Raw genomic sequence first — 24213 nt, 5'->3', positions numbered from 1 at the left:
CTCTCATTTTGACCTAAATAAGTCTCGTTTCCTCCCGATACTTTATTCCTGCAAAATATATCTTATGTGCTTAAATTTGTCATGAAGAAACAAAAACTAACAAATAATTTCAATATAAATCTTATGAAATGTAGCTCGCACAGTGTGCTATCAACATATCAAACATATATCAGTGGTAAATCAATGATAAATCATATATCAGACATATATCAGTACTATATCAATGGTAAATCTCATATCATAAGTTATATCAGTAGATCAATCAATAGTAAATCATATAACTACATCAGAAGTTATATCAGTAGATATCATAGTTATATCAAAAGTAAATCAATTGTACATTAAATATATTTCAAATATATATTAGACGTATATCAGAGTTATATCAGTGGTAAATCAATCAATAGTAAAATCATATAATCATATAAGAAGTTACATTAGTAGATATCATGGTTATATTTCAGGTATACCCCTGGTAAATCAGATACATATCATGTACATATCACAAATAATCAGTGTTCTATCCGTGGTAAATCAGATACATATCATGTACACATCACAAATAATCAGTGTTCTATCCATGGTAAATCATATGATCGTATAATAAGTTATATCATTACATATCATAGTTATATATCAGTACTATATTAGTTGTATATCAGTGGTAAATTAAAAGTATATAAAATATATATCAGTGGAAATCGATCGAAATGTAGGGTTTTCTCGACTTCCGTATTTTTTTTTTTTGCTTATTTTTTGATTTTTTTCTACTTGGGTATGGCCTGCAAGACAAAATTGTCATTTAAACGTGGACCTCCATTTTTTTTATCAGAGTCCCCTGTTTTTTCCATATAGTTTTAGAAATGTCTGTTTCTTCTATTTTTTTTTTTGTAAGACCCTACTTTTTCAAAAAATCAAGGGTTGATGATTAAAGGTTATTCCTTTCGTTCCTTTTTTTTTTTTCTCTCCTTTTCCTTTTGTTTGTTTTAATGCACTGTGATTTCATTCTCTCTTCATTTCTCTCTATTTTGTGTATTTGTTGTTCGAAGATTTTTTTTTTATTTTTATTGTTTTGTTTCGCTTTTGTCTTTACAAGTAATTTTGTTTGCGTTTTTATGTTTATTCTTTGTTTTCTGTTCAATTGCTAGGCATGGTAAATCAGTAAAATTTGCTTGGTTCAATGATTCAATGGTAGTTTGTGTCATTTTCCAGATTTTTTTGGTGGGTTAACATATTTGCTAAAAATGGATCTAATAGTATTTTTTTTTGCACAGCTTCAAAAAAAAATCTGGAAAATCTAAAACAGGTGAATCCAGTGGCCTCAGTTGAAGATGGAATTGCAGTCGTCTATGGATGGGAAGGGATTCAAGCTCCAACCATATATCCACCCTAATTTTACGAATAAAGTAAGAAATTCCTAACATCCAAATTATTTTCATGAAATTACATATATTACCACATCCTAATTTCTCAATATTACAACATCTTTATAAAAATTTGAGAAAATCCTCGATAGGCATTGATGCAATTGTTCTAAAATAACCTTCTTTTACGTTGCCTCAAAGAAAATTTAGACCAATAAGCGGAGCGCAATAGATCCAACACAAGTTTAGAGTGAAACACACAAAACAACCCAACTGGAATGATGCCCACTGCAGCGATGGCCAATGGAATCCTCGCCTTTGTTTTATCATAAGCAATAAAGAAGGTTGCGCTGAAAGCCACCACCATGCATGCTATAGAAACGAATAACGTCAGCAGCCCAACCAATAACTTGGTTGGCAATGATACCATGAAATCGTCTTCTGCATAGCGCGACGTCAAGATTGATAAAAAAGTGAGTATTGAAGTTGTAGACAATATTAAAGCTGTAACATCTGATACCACAAACACCGTAAATGCTTGATTCTCCCGGAAAATAGGAATGCCTCCGGTATTATCATTGCCTCCTGGAACTGTGAAGGCTGCCGCAAAAACTACTGTTGCAATGAGGGTTGCCACCAGCATGCACGAATTCGCTGTATTCTTCATCCACTCCTCACCAGATTTCAGCAGTTCTTTGTGCTCTTTTGTAAATAACTCACGAGGTGTCAGGCAATCAGCTGGATCTCTTATTATCTTCACTTGAGAAAGCTCTGAAACAGAGTATATGATCTCCTGATCTTTTATCCTGATCTTCACTTGAGGTAGCGCCTCATCTGAAGTAGAGCATTTCATTTTCTGGTCTCTTATCATCTCTACTTGTTGAGAAGGCTTTGGAATAGAACATCTCATTTGAAGATGGGAGGACACTACAATTTTCTCCACTTCCTTCAAGTTCAAAACATTTCAAATCATAAACAATAATATCGGAGAAACAAAATTCGAAACCAAGGACAAGGAAGATATATTAACGCAATACGCATACCTTGAACCACAAAAGCTCCCGTTGCATTTGTAGAGCTGCCCCTGACACTCTGCTGAGGTGATATGGAGCAGCCAGTATTCCAGCTAAGTGTAGCATGTTGGAGTTTTTCTCTTTGTCGTGATAATTGGCAATGAAATCTTTGAGCCCTGCTATCTCATATATTAAACTAAAGACGCTTTCTTGTCTATTTTCAACTGCTATATGAAATATGCTTTTATTATCCTCATCAACTTTCCATAGCAGATCGGGATATGACCGAATGAGTATTATCAAGAACTCAGCATTTCCAACTTTTGCAGCATCATGCAATAATCTTGATGGAGTTTTTATAAACTTTGATAGCTCTTGTTTTGTAAGCTCCTGGACAACAAACTTCCATAGACGTTCAACAATTTGATGGGCTAATGTCTGCATCAAAGCTTTGTTGTAGATTCCGTTGAAGCCTAAGTAACAACAAAGATATATTCATCCTTCAAAATAAATTCATTCTACATATTTTTATGAATTCAAAAGGAAGGAAAGTTGATGTATTACGTGAGTTTACATGTCTTTTCCAAAAGCTAAGCTCACTGCTGCTACCAACTGCCGAAGGTTTTCTTGCTAGCACGTGTAAAGCTGTATCGTTATCCTCATTTCGTTCAATTGCTAATTCTGGTTTCTTTTTGAGAATATCCAATGCTATATCTATAAGAAAGAGAATGAGCAATATGAACAACTTTTGGGTGGATGAGTTAGTTTTTAAGGAAAATCTCACATAAGAATAAGAATGGAAGCAAACCATAATAATCAGTGGAGATGGTAGCAATAAGAAGTTCAATCTGTTCAGAAGTATCTAAGGCTTCGAAATTGGTCTTAGAGAAAAGGAAGGAAGCCATGTCTTTGCGTTTGTAGGCTACTGCCATTAAAACTGGGCTTGGTTTAGGTATTTGAGGATCATGAACAAGATTTGGAAGATTGGGATTCTTGTCAACCATTACTTTAGCAATTCTTACAACTCCTGATGCAGCGGCAAAAGCAAGGGCAGTATTTCCTTGTGCATTTGTAGCAGCTAAGTCAGATGGAGAGGTAAGTTCAACCAAGTTTTCAACAAAAGAAATATGCTTGGCAGCAGCAGCAATATGAAGTGCAGTTTCCTCTGCATCAGTTATCTTCATTGTCACAGCTGATGAATTTATGGCAAATATTGATTTCGCAGTCTTCCAGTCACCCTTTAGTGCAGCTTGATACAGCCCAACATTTAGTGGAAGGTATCCACTTTTTTTCTTCGCTACACATGCAAACAAACAGACCACAATTGCTCAAACAAACTATTGCACCAAAATATATTAAGATTTGTTACTCTAAATCATCACTCATTTGAAAGTCTAAACTAATAAATTTACATTTCTTTAATTTCTGCTTAATGGGAATCTTCGTCTTCGTAGACTAGGATGGAAAATTTTAAGGTTTAGAAAAGTTCAATCACTGGTATATGGACTCGGACTAAATTTAATCTTTTAACATTCTCCTGATATTGTAAACTTTGAACGTATGACCTCATATTATAATGGACTTAAAAAAATCAAACAAAATGCATAAGTGAGAGATTTGGAATGAATATTTATTTGGTCCATAAGATTTCAAAAGGAATATTTTTAGTATTTGAAGTAGGAAAAATGGTTTTAAATGGTCACTACTAAATTTACTTGACCAGTAACTAATTAACATAAAATAACATGATAGTTAAATTGTCGATGATACTTATTGACGTGACAAAATATATTAATTTAATTATATATCTATGGTGATAGTATTTTCTCTCTCTTTCCCCTTCTCTCCTTCTCTTCCTCCTCCTTCCCCTCCGTTGACAAATGACATTGCCACCGACAGCCATTTATCTCCTCACCTACTGCCTGGCATTGCAGCTATGTTATCGCCCTCGCCTTCACCATCGCGTTGTCGCCCTCTCCAGAGAACACCCCTCATCAAATCTCTCATGATCACCAGCTATCTATCGTTGTTGTCGCACAGTTAAGAAACAACAACATTACTCGTTTTGAACGTTCTCATTCCAAATTCTAGATGAGGGTTTGAACCAAGTTTGGTGTGCTTCGGCGAGGGCAACAACACAAAAGCAAGGGATAGGATAATAATGGCGAACAGCATCCAGCCGGCGAGTAGATAAATGGATGGAGGAGAGGGAGGGAAGCGTGATGGAGAGAAGAGGAAAAAGAGAAAAAAAAACTACCATCACCACAAATATATTATTAAATTAATATATTTTGTTAAATCAACCCCTAAAATATTAATTTAATTCTCATATTACTTTAATATTAGTCTAACAAACTCTCAAATGAGTCTAGCCACCGTCTAAAACTATCTCTCAAACTGAACACCAATATATTATTAAATTAATATATTTTGTTAAATCAACAGTTAAAATAATAATTTAATTTGCATATTACCTTAATATTAATCAAGTGACTCTCAAATGTGACCCTCTGAAATCATTTCTCAAACTGAGTACCAAAAGTGTAATTCTTTGAAACTCTAAAATAGTTAGACACATGTTCCAAAAACTTTATAATATTTTAATTAATATATTTTGTCTTAAAAATTAATGTTTTAATTTATAATCTAAAAGAAAAAGACAAATACAAACAAATAAAATTTTTGACTTTGTTACTCTATTTTTTTTAAAATCTGTATTAGGTTATCTGTCATTCTGAAAGTCGTCTCAAATGACTTATTCACTATTAAATGATGAAAGTAAAATAATATGCATTAATTTACAACGGAAAAAATATCAACAAAAAATATCAACAAATTATTGGTAATCACAATAAATAACTTTTGGACTAAACTAACATTGATTTGCGACATTAAAAATTTAATTAAAACAAATTATGTTAATGTTTTCTTAATACCAAATTAATCTAAAAGTTCTATTAGTTCACACCATTCAAAATTAAACCAAAAAGACCACAAAATAAAACAATATGATCAAGGGGTATAGATGAACATACTGTTGCAAAGAATAAAATGATGTTTCTCTGCCGTGGGAATTGGATTGGGTTCAGGCTCTACTCCGTCGTTATGGCTTGAATGTGCCCCATTTCCATGGCTCTCTCGCCTTGGCGCTCCAGTATCGGAGCGGTCGTCTTCTGTCGAAGGCCGGGCCGTGGGATTGTTGTCGCTCTCTTCTTCTCCATCGACGTTATCAACGTCATTGCCATTGATGGCGGGTGCAGGATTGTCCTTAGGTGACCAATTGATAGCATCAAGGTATTTGTGGTTGGAAGATCCCCACTCATCACTAACAAGAGGTCTATGAGGTGTTGGAGTCATTGGTTGTTCATCGTCTTCCCCATTTGGATTAGATTTATAGATGGGATGAAGTGAACAATGAGAAGATGAATCCTCTTCTTTAAAATTAACTCTCGTCATTGAATCCCTCATATCCTCCTACCTTAGCTTAGATCTTTAAAAAAATTTCTGCACTCAAGACTGGCTTGGGAAGTAGCAATTAGTGGAACTCCCCCAAAAACACAGCTTCGATCTAATTTGAACTTCAAGGCACAGAAAATGGAGGACGACTTACATGGTGATATAAATATTGAGTCTTTCATTTGGAAAAGTAAATAAATAAATATATATATATATCGAGTCTTTTCTTAAGATGTAACGTTCAACAAGATAAATAATATGTTACTTGACAAGTGGGAAATGATATATGTATAAATAATTATGCTAGTGTACTAAAGAAAAATTAATAAATAATAAATGTACTAGCTAATTGTTAGGTTAGGACAATCAATATTTCTGTCAGAAAAAAACAAAAAAAAAGAGCATCACGCATTTATTTACCCAAAAATTATCCTAACTATTATATGAAAGATATGGGTTACCACGAAAAATTGTAAAAATATGTACTTACCAAAGTCAAAATTATTGTAAAAAGTTTATGGGTTCGAAACTCCACTCTCATATATTGTAAAAAAATAAAGTAATATGTACATGTAAAATGAATATAAATACAGAGAATCTCGAACCTAATTTTAATGATTTAATTCCACAATTATTACACATAAACATTATTTAATGGGTATATAAGTTATCTAAATTTATGACTCAAATTTTGAACCAAGTTCAACTCATTAATTTTATAGGAATTTTTGTTAGAAAATAATCTTAACCATTCAAATATGGTCATATTAGCAATTTTATAGAAATTATGAAATATAATCAACATTATAAATCCTAAACTTTAATTTTCTTGTAATTGCGTCTAACTTAATTTTTTTTTTTTGGATTGATGTATATGTATAATATATTTGACTATTAATTATATTGTTCCTTGGTCCAATGTATTAAGACTATAGACAAGAGAGTAGGTGAACAGATTATTCAATATTTAATATGGACAAAGGATAAACTCCAACAAATAAAACATTAAAAAATGATTAGAAAACGATTCTCGAAGAGCAACGGTAACATCCAGCTGTTAATACAATTTAACCAATTAATTTCACCACACGCTGGACTGGAAACTGGCACGTACGCTAAGATGTCAGAATCAATGACTAATGAGAGACGACTACAAAGTCAATGATGGTACCATTTCTTTTGTCGGAACTCTTTCAACCAATTCAATTCAGTTCATAATGTAATGTGTAGAAACATTTTTGAATTTTTCTTGAGTGGTTTTCAAAACATTTATTTGTAAAATATAGTGGGTTTTGTTTTGTTTTATTTATTATTATTATTTATAGCTCCGTTGTAAGAATATCTTGAGATTTTTGAAATTAGAATTACCCCTATCTAAAGAATTAGAAATAGTATTTTTAATTACCTCCCTATAAAAGAATTAAAAAATGGAAAGATATCCTATTGATCCTTATTTTGATCTAAGTACTAGAGTACTCAGGGGTGTGTATAATCTTTCTATTTTGTAGGTTTTATCGAAGCTCTTTTATTCTACAAGATTTGTGAAAGTTTGGTAATTTCAATATGAACCAAAGACCAAGATAGTAATTTAATCCATTTTTCTTTTTCTTAACGAAACATTAATTCAACTTTAAACACAGTTTTGAACAAAAATTTTGATTATATTAATGGTCAACGCCATCCAGCCCATAATTTAGGCATCATATGACAAAGTAAAAAGTAGGTAAGATTTCGTCTTTGACAAGAACATGTCTATTTTGATTTTTGATGAAATGGAGGTGGTTTTATAACTAACTGATTTAAGTTGAAATCTTTTGCACCAAATTTAGGCAAATTGCCCCCAACTTCTCAACAAAGTAACAGCCTAATTTACCAAACAGATACTAAGCATGTATATGGTCGGATCCATGTTTATATTAGGACTTTTGTATAACCTTCAATCATACACAACGTTGCCAAATGAAAAGAAAAAAAAAACACAATTCGGTTGCCATAAACAAGTTAGTGAGAGTGAGAGTGATCGTGGCAATAATGTGTTGAATAAATCAATACAGCTCTGATACTACTTGTTGAATAAATTAGCACAAAAAGAAAGAGACAATTGCTTCACTTTTGTTTAGAAAGTATGAATATGGATACTCTTTGATGGGAGACTCTCTCCGCACTTTCTAACTTTCCTCTCTTCCTTCACTCACTTAGATAATTCTTTATCTAGACTTATCGGAGAGAATTTCTCTCGAATCTCTTGAAACCTAAGGAAAAATCCTAAGATGTTTCTAGACCATTTTCTTTTAGATATTTATTTACAATCTTCAAGAAAAATCTAGAAGGACTAGCTATTACATAGTTAGTGTTGTATTTCAACATCGTGTGAATGTATGTTTTAGTTCCTAACGTTTGAGTATTTTCGCATACACCATGTTTGTTATAATATTTGTTATATATTGGAGTGATTTTCGCATCAATACCATCTATAAAAGATTATTTGTTATTAAACCTTTTTTCACTTAAGTATTTACAATAATTCTAAATATTTTTACTTTTTCTCTAAGCACACATGATTAAATTAATTTTTGATTTTGAAGAGAATTTTAATTCTTAATCTTTGGATTAAGTATAAAAAATCATCTTTAATCTTTTAATAAAATTTCAATTTGGTTCTTAAAAAATTATTCCTTAAAAAAACTTATCAATAAAAAATCCATAGCATCCTTAATTTTTTTTAAACTAATTCGTAGACATGCGAACATACAACAACTTGAATGTTCATTTACACATGAAATCCAGCAAAATTCAACTCATTTATCAATAAAATCTATTTCTTTCGAATAACGTGTTTAGTGGCATGGTCATTGACTAACGTATGCAAATATGTTGATAAAACAATAATTCATCGACATGTAAACTTGTAAAACTTTCGTTGGTATATTTTATAAAATATTTTCACATAGTAATTTGGTTGAGAATTTGTAATATGTTAAAGGGTCAATTTTAAAATTTTAAAAGATGGATACTAAATTTAGAGGAAAAACAATAAAAAAAAATTAGAGACGTTTGATTTGACATATTTAGTCTAAAGTTAATTACGCGCCATTGGATCTTCTTTCCTCCCACTCCCAACTCCACGTGCTTCTTTCCCAACTCCGCGTGTCACACATGACACAAGAAAGGAAACAGTCACGCGCTATTTGGCCACCAAAAAACTGATAATTAATACTAACAATCACTTTTAATATACCATACCAGCAAATTGGATATTATAATCTTAATTTTAAAATATCTTATGAAATGCGAATTTCGTCCCAGGACAAGTCATCATAAGATTGACGATTTAATTTCGCACGTGACTCCCACGAGATAAGTTTGGAAATAATGATCGTCGAACTACTAAATTTAGACGACTCTACAACAAGGTTTATGAAAACTAACCGCTCTAATATTCGAATAATATTCGTTTGATTGTATCTTTGTCTCACTGCATATGTCACGTTTAGAATTTCGAAGATAATCACAAGGATGAACTACGACTGAAACGGTTAAATAGCTTTTCAAATAAATATCTTGAGATTACATGAAGAAAGTATGCAAACGTTTGATATTGAAAACTTTATTCCATCGCATCATGTAAACTCCTTGTTTTGAAGGTTCTTTAATCATCTTCGAGCGTTCTTTGAGATTTAATATTTTGATCCATTCTTTTGGTTAAAACAATATCCAATCAAAATTTCTCTAACTCTAGTTCGGAAGTATTTTGCATGAATTAAATCGTAAAATTTTGAATAATTCAAAGTCGATCAAATTGACAAAATGGAAAATTTTAGACTAAAAAAGTATGTAAGTTTAACTAATCTTCAAATTCAACCCATGCAGAGAAGTTGATGAAAAAAGTAGACGAATTGAAGAAAAAAGCATCGAAATTATATTCAAAAAGTGCGTGTGAAAACTGAAATATATGATTCAAATTCCAAGGTCAAAGAAACGTAAAGAAAAGAGAGTAAAAAAAAAGATCACCAAAAAGTGAGAGGAAAATTCAAATAGTATAAAATTAATTAGCAAAAGGTCAAAGACAGCTTATAGTTTATTAATAAACTATAATGTTAGTGCTTCTGTAGCGTCTTTTATTTTGTTATCGTAGCAGAATAGAATAGGAACATGAAGACCTCGTCTTTTTCCCTTCCCCTGCCTAGAAAAATAAAACCTAACACGTTTTTAATAATCCCAATTCCACATATATATGGTTGCTGTTTTAGACTCATCCACTATCATTGAACACACATATATATACCCATATATCTTCTCTACAAATCCCAAACCATTCTCCTCTTTTCTCTTACGTGCATTGTTTCTTCATCTCCAAATCATACCAAGAAAAATGAAGTTTCTGATGAGGCTGTTATTTGTGGTGGCATTGTTTGCATCGCTCTCAGCAGCGTCGAAAATGGAAGATTTAGATCTGACATGGGTTCGGGGGAGGGGAGGGCGGGGGTTGTGGCCTTACAGGTTCAGGCCGTACGGGCAGGCAGCGATGACATGCGATAGGAACATAAAGGTGTGTCGGGTAAAGGGTAGCGGGGGGCGCAGCTGCTGCGGGAAAAAGTGCGTGGATTTGAAGGGGGACAGATACAACTGCGGGAGGTGCGGGAAAAAGTGCAAGTACTCGGAGATTTGCTGCAAAGGGAAGTGTGTGAATGCTATGTTCAATAGAAAGCATTGTGGAGGGTGCAATAATAAGTGCAGTAGAGGCAGCTTCTGCGTCTATGGGATGTGTGGCTACGCCTAAATAATCATACCCCGGGAATATATCCCAATCACCACTCTCCAACCTCTCATTGTTTTGATTATTATTCGTTTTCTTTGTTTAATGAAGGGGGAGTAAAAATTAAGCTCCTTCCAAATATATCGTTACTTCAACATTAGTTGATTAATTCAATTCATATATGTATTGATAAATGTCATGTATGTGCCCATGAAATAGATTTTCTTTTTCATTTCCATCGACAAGTCTATGTTTATCATTTTCGAGAATTACTTGTTTCATAATAACTGACTTGGTTTCTATTGTTGATGTGTAAAACTTGGCCGCTGTAATGACTCTACAGAACAGTTCACATTTAGAGTTTCCAAACGTGCTTTGATTACGAGACTTTTCTCTCCTGTGAAAAAACTTTTTAGATCTACTCTTTCTGAAATCCGTGGGATCTTAAATTGTCGAGTTCGGTAAATCTTAAAAAATCGAGCAAACAGGGCTAGCTCAGAAAGTTTGTCTCATGGACTGGGGTCTAAAATGCCCCATGGCCTATGGGCCAATCAACTCATGGGCTTAGCTTCTTGGTCATGTTCTCCTAATTAATCTGTGCCCATTCATTGTGCTTGTCTCATGTGTTGGACTAACCCGAGTTGCAAAAGTCTAGTTAAAATATTATTGTTATTTACTAATATATATATAATCTTTTTCATTACTAACCAACGTATAATTATGTTTTGTATCTTCAAAATAATGAACTCGGAATTAGCTAAGTATAGGTAGGTTCATTTTGTTTTTTATTTGACATCAACTTTGAATATTTCTCATCATTAAAGTGGTTTCTTATCTAAGAAAAACTTTGAAAAATTCACATTATTCTCTCTTACCTTTCTTAATTAAGTTGTTATATCCAATCTAGATCATCTTTGTTATCTATACATGTTATAATCATATTTATTATATTTTCAAATAAAAAAAAAACAAGGTGTAAATAAATTCTACTTAAAAGCTTCTTTTCAGATAAACTAAATAAGCCTAATTTTATGCTTGCAAACCAAAGGAATTAAAATTGTTTCTAATTTATATTTATTTCTTATTAAAAAGATATATAAATGTATTAAAAATTTATTTGGCTAATATTTATAATAAGAATACGACTTTTTGGATAGCTACGAAGAATGTCGGCCACACCACACAACTTTTGCTTTGCAACTAAGAACTCATCTCTAAGCTTCAAAAGAGGCACTAATTGAGGGGGCTTCAAAGACGTGCTGTTAATTTAAATAAATTTGGTCAAATTTTTTAATTTTCTCTGCTAACTATATATAAAACATTTAAGTAAACGACTATTTATTTAATTACGTCAATAACGCAACAAACAATATTTAATTCTACAAGTCAAAAGTTATTCACTTTTTGTTCACATTCTGTACGGAAGGGCTCTCCAAAAATGTAATTAAAAAACTCAACTTAATTTGTTGCATGCAATATAATCTTTTAAGTCTCAAAAAAAACATATAGCCTAAATATGTAGGATGGTTGGTAAATATATTACAAAAGTAATAATTAATAATACACAATTTTTTTGTAAAAAAAATATAACTTTTTTTTAATTGAACAATCTAACTGAGAATTTGTAATAAATTAAGGGCAAAATTATGAACTTTAAAATACTAAGAACCATAGATTTAGCTAAAAAAAAATTAGGCACCATTTTTAACATTTTAACATTTTAATAATGTTAAAAAATTCAGACATTATTAACGTCCTATTTGATAACCATTTCGTTTTTCAGTCTTCTAATTTTGAAAAATAAAATTATGGGTCAAAACATTAAGATCTCCAAAAACACTATAAGACAAGAAGTTAGTACTCCAAAGCTCTTGTCAGTACACGATTCAAGAGAGTAAGTCTCAAATTAAAATTTCTACGTACCTCTTTCCTTTCTGTCCTAGTTATTTATTTGAAAGAGGTGATAATCGTTAGAGTCATGCGCTCAATTAAACAATTATCTCCATGATTTCAGGTGTGTGAGATATGTTATGATCAAGTGGGGGGATTACAGTTAAATGGTTACCATTCAAATATTGACGATTAGCTTAGTAACCTTAGAATCATTCAAGTTTGGAGATTCGACATTTATTGATTCTGAACTTTCTTTGTAAGAAACACGCGCGAAGTCAAGCCACTTACCAAATGACGACGTATCTTTTGATCTAATTTGACCTTTATCAGTCACAATTTTTATTTATTTATTTACATGTTTTCACCTGTGTTAACAATACATTATTTAAATTCTTAGCCAAATTTAAAAAACAAAAACACTATTTTATGTTGATATCAACCATAAAAGACACCTAAAAATTAAATTTATTATTATTGTTGTTGTTATTTTAAACACACTGCAAGTTAGATTTAGTAAAATAATACTCCCTCGTATTATTGATTACACTACAAATGATTCACACTTAATTTAATATAATACTTAAGTCTCTCTCTAATTTAATCATTATATACACACACAAAAATTTCCACATTCTTATTATAAGCATGTATCTTGCCCATTTACATAGCAGAACCTCAATATTATATGATATCAGATACTAACTTCTTGGAAGTAAACCCAATCCCAAGGCGTGCGGCCACGTTTAACAATCTGATTAAAAAAAAAAAGAAAATAGAGTTACTAAATTCGCTCTCTTAGATCGTGAGCTCCACCTTTCTTCATTTTGTAAACCGCATATTTAAGTCCCCTAAATTCACTTCAATTCTCACAAAGCCTTCAAACACTACTCATAAATCATAATCCAATTGTGTGTGTGAGTATTAGTTTTAGCCAATGGCCTCCACTTGCACACCCCACCTTGTTCTATGCCTTGTATTGGTTCTATCATTCATCAATTCCTCCCTTCAAGATTACTACACCCCGGACAGGCAAAATATGAATGTAATCGACTCTTGCTGGCGGAGGAGGTCTAACTGGGCCGCCAACCGCCGCGCCCTGGCCGATTGTGCCATCGGCTACGGCAACGACGCAATCGGAGGGAAATTTGGAACCATCTACGTAGTCACCGACCCCTCCGATAACCCATCAAACCCAAAACCAGGAACTCTACGCTACGGCGTGATCCAAACCAAGCCGCTATGGGTTGTGTTCGCAAAGAATATGGTCATTGTGCTGAAAAATGAGCTGATGGTGAACAGTTTCAAGACCATCGACGGACGTGGGGTTAAAGTTGAAATTGCGTACGGGCCTTGCATTACGGTGCAAGGGGTGAGCCATGTTATTATTCATGGAATCAGCATCCACGATTGCAAGCCTGGCAAGCCTGGGCTCGTTAGAGACACCGTTACGCACGTGGGAGAACGTCACGGCAGTGACGGTGATGCCATTGCTATATTCTCTTCTTCCCACGTGTGGATTGATCACTGCTTTTTGGCTCGCTCCAGTGATGGTCTCATTGATGTCATTCATGCTTCCACTGCTGTCACCATCTCCAATAACTACTTCTCCCAACATGACAAAGTATGTTTTGTTCATCTAACATATACCTGATGTCCTTCCTTATAAGTCCTAATCATAAAATTATGAAAATTGAAATATGGATTTTGGTAGGTGATGCTGCTTGGGCATAATGATGGGTTCACTGATGATAAAATTATGAGAGTCACCATCGTCTTCAACCGCTTCGGCGCTGGCCTCATCGAGAGAATGCCGAGGTACTACACTCTGAACTTTTTATATATATAATTTAGGTTAACGTACAGTATTTTCAACTTTGGTTGGTTTTCGTTTTTATGGTTTACTTTGGTTCATATTAGTCCGTAGCTATGTACTTTCAAGTGTTAGTTATGGTTTAAAAACTGACTATTTTGTCTTTATTTTCAAAATTTTAACATAAATTATACACGTAAATCTTTTAATATAAAATTATGGTTATGTTTTCAAAATGTATATTGAGTGATAGGTCGAAATTGTAATAGAAAAAATGAGATAAAAATGAAACTAAGGAACTAAAATTGATACTTTTAAAAGTATAGAAATCAAAACGAACATTTTTAAGCTATTGGGGATTAAAAGGAATTTGAAAAATGAACCTTTTTAAAAACATTGAAACCAAAATGAACCAAAGCTCGGAGTACATTACCAAAATATTATTTTAAAGTGTAATTTAATTTAGTTTATTATTGGGTTAATAATGGTGTAGGGTTAGGTTTGGTTATGCCCATGTTGCCAACAATAGATACGATGAGTGGAAGATGTATGCGATTGGTGGAAGTGCAAACCCCACAATCTTCAGCGAAGGAAACTACTTTGTGGCTCCCCAAAATTCTAATGCCAAGCAGGTACTAAACATTAACAAGAAATTAAGAGTTAACAAAGAGAGGAAAGATTGAATTTTAATTTTAATGGTAATCAGAAATAATTAAGTATATATTATTTTGATGATGAATAGGTTACGAAGAGGGAAGTTAATAATGGGTGGAAGAATTGGAAATGGAGATCCTCTAGAGATGTGTTCTTAAACGGTGCTTATTTTGTGCAATCTGGATGGGGAAGTTGCAGCCCCATTTACAGCAGAGCTCAGTCTTTTCCGGTGGCTCCAGGCTCTATGGTTCCCGCTTTGACTGCAAATGCTGGCCCTCTTCCTTGTATTGTTGGCAAATCTTGCTGATTAATTCTCCTTTTTTTCCCCATTTTGCCAAATGTTATTGCCTAATTAATCTCTGTTTTTTTTTCTTTGCTGTATATTAAAGTGCTATACCCTAGCTTCTTTTGAAGCATGTGAGTATGTTTGGGCACTCCCAAGAAGATTAATCTTTTTGGTTGATGAGATATAAATATATATGAAGCTATACCAGTTATGTATGATTAATTTCTACAAAATTGTATAATCTATAGTTTTGTGTTGGGTAAATATTTAAACAACAAATATGTATGTGAAAAAATAAAACAGAAAGATGATTAAAAAAGCCTATTGTCATTGCTCTGAACCCCGCAGGTTACCGGAGCTTTGGCTCTTACTCTTCTCAAAAACCAAATAACGCCTGCCATTACGAACATCCCGGCGGCCGACACCGCTGCCGCCGTCCCTGCAAATTTAATTCAAATGAAATGTTTGAAAATATAAAATTTAAATAGAATAAAGGTAGAAGTTTTATAGATTAATTAAAAATTGTAATCCAACTTAATTTGAATTCGCTCACCATATGTTACTGCTTCCCTCGTCTTCTGTTGAGACGTGTCATGATCTGAAAAAAAAAATGGTTAGATAATTATAAGAAAACTAGGTATTTATTAATATTCATATTCATACATCAAATCAAAAAGAAAAAGAGAAAGAGAGAAAGAGAGTTGTACCCTCATTCCTAATTAAAGAATATTTCAAGATGTGAAGTAGTTAGTCAAAGAGGATGTGAAATAGTTAAGTTAAAGAGGTTTAAAATCCTCTCCTAAAGTGACTACTTTTAAATTTAGGTTATTTAGATTTTATTAAATAATTGATATTCTTTTATAAGAAATTGAACTTTATACCACCCAAACTGAGACATTGGGACCCATTGGCCAATTAATTGATAAGCCTCTCGAGTCGAGAGGAATTAATTTTCTTTTTATAAAGAATCTTCAAACATTCCAAATTAATAGATCTCAAGTAAAAATGTCTTATGCCCCTTAATCTATTACAAAATGTATCATTTTCCAATAAATACTTTTAAAGCATATATTAAAAAAATGTATCCGGAAACTCCATCCCTACGCCTTAAATTGTATATAATTTACTAATAAATTGCATAAACCACTTTTTATACTATAATTTCATGAAAAGTTTAACTACTAAAATTCTTTCGTAAAAAAAAACAAACAAACAAAGAAAACTAGAATTAGAATATTTCTTTACTAGAGAGAAACTAAAGCGTAAGAGTGGTAGAAAGAAAAATAGACATTTTCTAGAGAGAGAAACGTGTTAAAGAAAAAAAAATAGGAAAAAGAGGAGATTCAATTTAAAGTGGTCGAAGAAGAGGAAAGAACTCAATTTCCTCATTTCTCTTCTAAAGCACGACAGAGAAATTAAAGATTTTGAATCTCCAACTTTTAACAAAATAAGGTATATCAGATATAGTTTTATATCTTGAATGACCCAAATTTGTATGTATGTACAAGTTTGTGGTTAATCTTTACCGTTAAAAACATCTTCTCTCTTAATTCTAAATTCCTCAAATTAAAAGTTACATTATTACAATTTGGTTTGTAGAAATTGCCAACAAGAACTATAGATGGAAGTGTTTGTAAGAAACAAATATTCCCAACGAATTATTTTTCCCCTATTGAAATCTATATATAAAGTTTCTCAAATTTTATAACTAAAAACATATAAAGAAAAAAAAAAGAAATGCTATTATAGAAAATAAAAAATCAACTAACCTCCACAAAAAGTAGTGACATTGCGTTCCCCACAGAGGCACAAGAAACCCCGAGTCTGCGTATCGAAGCCGCAAGTTCCGCCTCCTCTCGCCATATCCTGGCAATGCAAACAGCTGCTAGAAACCGGAATATCGAAATCAACCCGAATCCCATATTCCGGCACCTGATCGTACGGCTCATCCGGCGCCCCGACGCTCCTCCAGTACACGCTGGTGTAGCTGGAGCAGTACCTAAGCATCAGCCGCAGAGACTCGGTCGCCTTGGGGTAGTAGGAGCAGCAGGAGCTCCCCCCGAGCGCCGCCCCGCACTTGGGCAGGTGCCTGCACAAGTAGCTGGCGCTGTCGCACGACGAATCGCACCGCTCCGGGAAGCGCTCGCAGAACATCGGCTTGGGGGCCACGATCACGGCTTCGTCGCTGCAATTGAAGAAGAGGTAGTCGTTTTGGGATGAGAGCGTGAGGTGGGTGCTGGTGTCGAGGCTGAAGGGTCTGGTGGGGCGGAAGTTTTGGGCGTCGTCGCAGTTCCACATTGAGGGGTCAGTGATTTTGATGTGGCGCTCTGTGTAGCTTATGGTCTCGATTGGGTATGTTCCTGAGGGCGTTCTCAATTGGAGTTGGCCGGAAGCGGTGCAGTGGAGGATGTGGCGGTAGTATGGGCTGCCGCAGCCGTCGTCGATTCCGAAGGGGTAGTTGATTTGGGTGGTGCCGCAGGAAGTTCGGCATTTGGTGGATTGGGATTGCGTTGAGCAGAGAAACAGAGTGATGAGGAGGAGTACTAAAGAGGGGTGGTGGGGAGATGGCATTGTGTTTTTTGGGGGGAAATCGTATGCGATTTGGCCATTTGTGTAGAGGAAGGGAATTAAAGAGTTGGATGAGTAAAGTGAATTTTGTTAATAAAATGAATTCAAGATGGAATCTTTTGCTTTGTGTTTGTGTGCTTTTGGGTTATGTTTCCGATGCCTTTGCCGGGGGTTCAAGTGATTCCGGGGATGTGGAGTCTTTTTTGACCGTCTTATACTTTTTCTTTTTCTCAGCTTAGTTATGGCTATTTTGCCTTGGCTCCCACGTAATACAGTGGAAGCAGCTCCTCTTTCAACCTTTTTTGAGTGTCTGAATTCTATTCTTGTCTTGGGAGTTGGGCAAGTGAGCAGTGAGAATTGAGAGGCCAAGCTTAGGTTCTGTATTCTGCTTTTTGGCAACTACAGATCAAGAGGCATTACAACACAATACAATACAAAACTTCTCTTTAATTTGATTCACTCATGATTTTGGGTCCTCTGCTCTCTCTCCCACCAACTCATTTCTCTTCTATATATGTTTACGTTGACGTGGAGGCCTCTGTTTTGTTGTGTTCTGTTTTTACTTCAACCATTAATAATAAATTCACGAACACGACTAAATTGCTGATTGTTTTTCCTCCATTCGCTTCCTTTTTCCTCCTCCAACCACTCACCAATTCTTCAAAAAATTGAGTGCGCGATCTCTTCCAATCATTTCTCCTCTTTCTTCCTCTTACTAACTTTTCATCTTATAATTTTCTTTCCTACTTTCCTCTCTCTCTCCACGATCTGTATGTAAATCATGTTTAAAATTGATTGTAATTGCATCCTATTCTCAACTTGTTTATAATACTTGATTTCTCACGGATCAAGTATTTTTATAACTATCCTTTAAATTTTAAAATTTGACAATTCTTTAATCTAAAAAAAAACGGTTTCTTATTTTGTATTTCTCTCTTAATTGTGAAATATATTTTTCAATACAATATGTAGAATGAAGGATCGAACTCATGACCTCTTAATTGATATATATCAATTACGCTTTTGCTCTTAATTGTGAAATACTTAATGGTTCGAACAAGGAGCCAAATATTTTCTGGTGACGTTCCTGTTCCAAGAACCCAACTTGAATCTTTTCTCTAGTTGTTTTTTTTTTTACCAACTCAAAATCCAAACCTAACTTTAACGATCATTAATTTGTTTTTTCAACATTTAGCTATCAAACATTATGATTATAGGCAAATAATAATTACCAAGTTCTTCCTTCTCCAAAAAAATAAATAAATAAAGAAAAAAGTCTAATTACCAAGCCCTTTGAAAAAGAAAATACCGGCATGGAGACAAAAAAAACATTTTAAGTTCGAAAATTCTCATTTTAACAAAAAAAAAAAAAGAAATTATTGAATGAGGAGCAGCCTCCTCCAATAATTTCTCGTTTTATTAACATAATTGTTTGAGTTAATTATGAACTATTGGGACATTAAGGAAAAAACATAAATAAGTATCCCACTTTCAGTCATTTTTAGGTGAATATATTATAACGAGAGATTAGAAACTATGCTACTATAGTTTTTTTTTTTCTTTTTGTAAAAACTAGAGTAATTTGTATCTTATTTTTCGAACAGCTTTATTAGATATTGTAATTTTAAATTTGGGTTAATTCTATAGATAATTTTCTTCTGGTTTTTTGCTAGAAAAACATGGAGACGGTCCTTGACAATAAAAAATTTTGAAATATTTTTTTTATGTCAATATCAACAACCAACTACAATTCATTCAAAAGCCTAAACAATTCTATCCTCCAGCAGGATGAAAATAAGTAGGGAAAATTGGGGGGAAATAATAAATAGTAAAAAAAAATTGTTGATTTGGAAGTTTAAAGAGACCACAAGTTATGAGTTGATTAGGTTTTTCAACTTATCGAAAGACGGTTCTACTTTTTTTGCGCACCCTGTGAGCAAGTGTCTGGATCCATTACTTAAAATTTTACTAACTACCCTTTTTAATGTTGATAGCTATTTATTTATTTTAAAAAATAAAAAATCTCTCTTTACTTTTTTTTTTTAATTTAATTTATACATTTTTCTCTTCTCAATTGTCAAAAATATAATAATAATAGTAAGAAATACCTACCGAGAGCACTTAAGTATTTTATTCCATCAACAAATTTTTTCTTTTTTTTTTTTGAAGACATCAACAAATTTTTACTCCTAACCCCATATTTTACTTTCTAACGCAGAATAAATTTATGTATTAAATGTTATAGAAATAAATGAACTAGTAAAAGTAACAGTGAGTAAATATTTTGATGGACCAACTTATCAATTAGATGCATTGGATTTGGTTTGACAATATTTATTTCCTCAGTCTTCTTTTTATTTGTGTTGGTTGGGCCATATTTTGATATATTTCTTTTTAAGTTTAATTTCTAATTTTCTGATGTTGAAAGAAGAAAAAAGAAGGTACAATCTAGTAAATATGAAATAAGGGGTAGGCGAGAAGATATGATATGGTGTGAACACGAGTTAAAATGCAGTCCTAACAATCTGACCAAAAAAAAAAAAAAAATTGCACATTCAGAACTGAAATAATTTAGAAAAGGAAAATAGGAAAGAAAGAAATTGAATGAATGGACAAATAGTCTTTAATTTATAGGGAAATAGAACACGTGATTTTAGGTTTTGAATTTATTGACTACAAAGAGTAGAGGTAATAACCAAGGGTCAGTTGGTGTGGTCAATATTTAATGGTAAATATGATTTGTTTTCAGATCTTATTTTGTATTTTATTAATGTTGAGTTTTTTTTTCCTAAAATAAACTTCTTTATTAATTAATAAATTATTTGTTTCGCTACCCAACGATTTAAAAACATTCGTGGATGAATTTCAAATTCGACACATGTCATTTCTTAGAGACAAGTCAATTGTTCGGATCTATGTATCTTCGGACTATAAGTCAAGTGACCATACTAAAGTTCACGATCTGCCGTACTTTTCATGTCTTGGATGGAAACCGCCCAATTGCTGCTAAGCGGATTCTGCACCGAACATCTCATTGTGAGGTTATGGTCATGATCTTCGAACGTTACAAATCTAACTTAAGCATCAGAGAGTGCTAACTTGATTTTTACAGGTTCCTTTGATCCAGTTTGGAAGGGAAATTTCATGCAGAAACAAACCGTTTTAAAATTTTATTTGATTTTCAAAATTTTAGTTGAATTTCAAAATTTTAATATAATATATTTTTGGAAAATTTGAATGAAGTATTAAAATTATTTTGGAGTAAGTAAAAAGTTATTAATAAACAATATTGTTTTCTAAAAACTTAAAAATCAATAAAAAAACTGAGAGTTGAGTGGGTGGATTAGGCACGTGGGCAACACTTGCAATGAAATTGCAACACGGTTATGATAATTATTTATTATTTTTGTTTTGTCTTTATTTACTAAACAGAAATAAGTAAGAGACAGGCGTTGAATTTCAATGTGAATATATGACCATGTGTTTCACCTTAACTTTTAGGTTGAATTTCAAATTTAACATTTAAATTTTGATAATTAGTTTGTTAATTTTAGAAAAATTTAAAAAAAAACTAATTTTGAATGAATGATCAATCCTAAAAATTATTACTAAAACGACATATATATATATATATTTGTTGAATTCTTATTTAATATTATTTTTATCTCTTTTTCTTACCTACTCTTATTTACTTTCAACCACTAAAAATTATTTTTCAAGTAGAAATTACTATTAGTTGAATTTCACACTCATGGATCTTTTTGTCAACCATAGATTAGGTTTTAATACTTCTCTTCTCATTCATTCATGATTTTGGGTTGATAACACTTAGATACGGATTACAAAATTATTCATGCTCCCTAATAATGACTAGATATAGATTCGAAGTATTCTTTTAGTTTCTCTTTTCATAAGTTCAAATATATTGTAACATCTTTCTCCCATATTTAATTTCACCATTTTACCATAATTCTAAAGTTATTAATTAGTTGTGCACTAATTGTGACACTTAGAGAGAAAAAACACAGAATAAAAGATCCCACTCTCAATAGCTTTAATTGTGTGAGAGGTATAGGAATGAAGCAAACCCGTATCTTAGAAGGAGAGAAATTAGAAATAATGCTCGAGTATAAGAAAAATACAGTAAGAAGAGCTTTAAAGTTCCTTATCTTTTTAAACGTAGGATTCTTGACGTATATCTAGTAATTTGCATCTTATTTTTCAATGGCTCACTTAGAAGCATGGTTTTAAATATCCATCGACACATTGATATTTCCATCCACATGTCCATGTTTTCATAGGTTCGACATGTATTAAGATAGCACACTGACTACAGTTCACATCAGTTTATTTTTCTGTTATTAGTTTGTTGCAAAATCAGTACTTGAGCTGTTAGTAATCTGTTGTATTCTTCAGCCCTTCTACATAAAGGGTTTACTGTACTCTTGACAATTAATGAAGATTACAATGTGTTCTTGCCCCGTGGTTTATTCTTCATTCTACTAAATTCATATGGGGTAAATCAACGTTTCTATCCTACATAATATTAATTAGAAATATGAAAATGATTATTTAAACGTTTTTTACCATTTTTTAATTTTTACAAAAATATCTATCGACATCGACATTTTATCGTTATTTACATGAAATTGAGACACTTACATTTTCATGGACATCGACATTTAAAATATTGTTTAGAAGTCCTTAATTTAGGGAATTTTGTTCCAAGAGAACATGAATGAGTTACATTGTTGAAAGGATCCACGACGGGTTTTTGCTAGCAAAATATGGATCAAATAAAACGTATAATTTGCAAGAGAATCTAAAGACATCCACGAGATATGGATCAAAATTAAACAAGTAGTACGACTCATACTGAAAAAAAAAAAAACCTCATCCAGCGTAATTGTGTTGAAGAACAGAACAGGTGCTGAATTTGCAGGGTGGTCAATTATTGTTGTTGTTCCTATTGTTGAGTGCAGCCCCGTTAAGAGATGTGTTAGGAGAAGGTGAAAGATGAGGTTGTTTATAATTGCGGTAGTCTTGTGGTCTCCTGGAGATGAGGTCGGCGGTGCAGGCCATCATCACAGTCTGCGCCGACACAAGGCAAGCCAGCACAGGATCACTCCTCAAATCAAAATCTGCCCTCCGCACCATCTTAGCCATGTGCTCCATATTCACCATCAGACCATACAATGAAAAAGTAGAGCCTCCCTCACCCAACTCCACCTTCTGGCCATCATCGGCCCTGTCGGTTCGTTGCCTGTTGGTTGGAGGCTGATCACGCTCGCTGGAGCTGGGGCTCCGTCTCCTCTTTGCATCACGGGGCTTGGGAGTCTTAATCGTCGGCGTTACTGGGACTGGGCGGTAATTATTGGAAGGGTATTTTTGGCGTGGTGAGTCTAATTTGGAGGGCGATGCTGGGGGAGAATGGAGCCCGCGGCTACTATGTTCACGGTGATACTCGCCCATCTTGCACAACCCAACCACTGCTCACTCCAGAAAAAACTCCCTCCAAATCCCCCCTTATAAATACAAATCAACCGCACCCCCTCCCAACAAGCCACCTCGGTATTGTCTAATCTACGAATTCTTAGTCCACATGTGCCTTGGAGATCACTAGAAATGGAGATGATTCATTACTCAATCAAAACGCACATTTAATTATCATAGTAAATAAAGGTTGAACGACCATGAAATGTGGATCGCAATTATTGTACATAATTTATTCAACAAGCTGCCACAATTTGGTTCACTATTAGTAATAGTTGGATCAATGAGAGAAATCGAAAAATCATGTCCAATTATATCTTGTGGTTATTAGGAGTAAAAAAATTTTTAATTCTAGATCCAATGGTCTCTATCTAATAATTTTTTAAAAATATTTGTTCTTCTTATTTTCATCTTCATTAAATATTTGACAATTAAATAGATTTTTTTAAAAAAGTTATTAATTGTTAAATATTTACTTATGGTAACTATAAAATGAGAGAATGCAATCATTTTTCATAATTTTGAGTCAATTAATCTTACCATGTCACCCGGCGCCTAATAAGTCTTACCGGGGTGTCATGGATCTGGTCTCACTTTTTGCTTGGTCTTTTTATATTTTTAATTCTTTGGTTGACTCTTTGTGTTTTAATTTGATTTATAACTGGGAAGCCTCACCCCCGTGTTTCACGTTATCCCAATATCTTTTGTTTTCTATTTTTAGAAAAGAAAACGTTTGACTAGGGATATTCTCTAAGTCTTTTATTTTGTTTTTTTTTTTAAGAAAAAATTTGACTAGGGCCAATTTTATGTTCATCAGTTATAGAGAAAATAATTAAAACAGAAACTTCTTTTTCTAAAAAAATAATGAACTGTCATTTTTAATATCTGTGAGAGATTTGGTTGAAACTAATAAAGATCCA

The 24213-nt window shown here is 33.0% G+C and overlaps 4 protein-coding genes across 4 annotated transcripts; 2 read left to right on the top strand and 2 right to left on the bottom strand.

Annotated features, from left to right (window-relative positions):
* Positions 1–1407: 1407 nt before the first annotated feature.
* LOC111008583 (uncharacterized) lies at positions 1408–6021 on the bottom strand. The gene is made up of 5 exons (XM_022281326.2): positions 5413–6021; positions 3186–3674; positions 2942–3091; positions 2408–2850; positions 1408–2310 (listed from the first exon to the last, which is right to left on the bottom strand). The coding sequence occupies exons 1-5, from the start codon at positions 5843–5845 to the stop codon at positions 1534–1536; spliced, it is 2292 nt and encodes a 763-aa protein (XP_022137018.1). The 5' UTR covers positions 5846–6021; the 3' UTR covers positions 1408–1533.
* Positions 6022–10113: 4092 nt separating this feature from the next.
* LOC111009017 (Stigma-specific Stig1 family protein) lies at positions 10114–10825 on the top strand. The gene has a single exon (XM_022281926.1). The coding sequence runs from the start codon at positions 10206–10208 to the stop codon at positions 10611–10613; it is 408 nt and encodes a 135-aa protein (XP_022137618.1). The 5' UTR covers positions 10114–10205; the 3' UTR covers positions 10614–10825.
* Positions 10826–13369: 2544 nt separating this feature from the next.
* On the top strand, positions 13370–15447 carry LOC111008879 (putative pectate lyase 2). The gene is made up of 4 exons (XM_022281740.2): positions 13370–14103; positions 14194–14297; positions 14786–14924; positions 15035–15447. The coding sequence occupies exons 1-4, from the start codon at positions 13417–13419 to the stop codon at positions 15251–15253; spliced, it is 1149 nt and encodes a 382-aa protein (XP_022137432.1). The 5' UTR covers positions 13370–13416; the 3' UTR covers positions 15254–15447.
* On the bottom strand, positions 15423–18178 carry LOC111008880 (wall-associated receptor kinase galacturonan-binding protein). The gene is made up of 3 exons (XM_022281741.2): positions 17002–18178; positions 15786–15830; positions 15423–15671 (listed from the first exon to the last, which is right to left on the bottom strand). Exons 1-3 carry the CDS (start codon positions 17801–17803, stop codon positions 15544–15546), a joined length of 975 nt encoding a protein of 324 aa, XP_022137433.1. The 5' UTR covers positions 17804–18178; the 3' UTR covers positions 15423–15543.
* Between the last annotated feature and the right edge of the window lie 6035 nt (positions 18179–24213).

This window comes from Momordica charantia (assembly GCF_013281855.1).
Source record: "Momordica charantia cultivar OHB3-1 chromosome 3 unlocalized genomic scaffold, Mcharantia_2.0 BLBB01000003.1, whole genome shotgun sequence".
NCBI classification, from domain to species: Eukaryota; Viridiplantae; Streptophyta; class Magnoliopsida; order Cucurbitales; family Cucurbitaceae; genus Momordica; species Momordica charantia.
The sequence above is the reverse complement of the archived record's forward strand: the minus strand, read 5'-3'. Positions and strand labels throughout refer to the sequence as shown.

Excerpts from the sequence above, each read along its gene's own strand:
- LOC111008583 (XM_022281326.2), bottom strand. The coding sequence starts at position 5,845 with ATGAGGGATTCAATGACGAGAGTTAATTTTAAAGAAGAGGATTCATCT. Across the intron at positions 3,675-5,412 it reads TCATTTTATTCTTTGCAACA|CGAAGAAAAAAAGTGGATAC; the intron begins GTATGTTCATCT and ends TTGCATGTGTAG. Across the intron at positions 2,851-2,941 it reads GAAAAGACATGTAAACTCAC|GCTTCAACGGAATCTACAAC; the intron begins GTAATACATCAA and ends GTTGTTACTTAG.
- LOC111009017 (XM_022281926.1), top strand. The coding sequence starts at position 10,206 with ATGAAGTTTCTGATGAGGCTGTTATTTGTGGTGGCATTGTTTGCATCG.
- LOC111008879 (XM_022281740.2), top strand. The coding sequence starts at position 13,417 with ATGGCCTCCACTTGCACACCCCACCTTGTTCTATGCCTTGTATTGGTT. Across the intron at positions 14,104-14,193 it reads ACTTCTCCCAACATGACAAA|GTGATGCTGCTTGGGCATAA; the intron begins GTATGTTTTGTT and ends GGATTTTGGTAG. Across the intron at positions 14,298-14,785 it reads CTCATCGAGAGAATGCCGAG|GGTTAGGTTTGGTTATGCCC; the intron begins GTACTACACTCT and ends ATAATGGTGTAG.
- LOC111008880 (XM_022281741.2), bottom strand. The coding sequence starts at position 17,803 with ATGCCATCTCCCCACCACCCCTCTTTAGTACTCCTCCTCATCACTCTG. Across the intron at positions 15,831-17,001 it reads TGTCACTACTTTTTGTGGAG|ATCATGACACGTCTCAACAG; the intron begins GTTAGTTGATTT and ends TTTTTTTTTCAG. Across the intron at positions 15,672-15,785 it reads GAGGGAAGCAGTAACATATG|GGACGGCGGCAGCGGTGTCG; the intron begins GTGAGCGAATTC and ends TTAAATTTGCAG.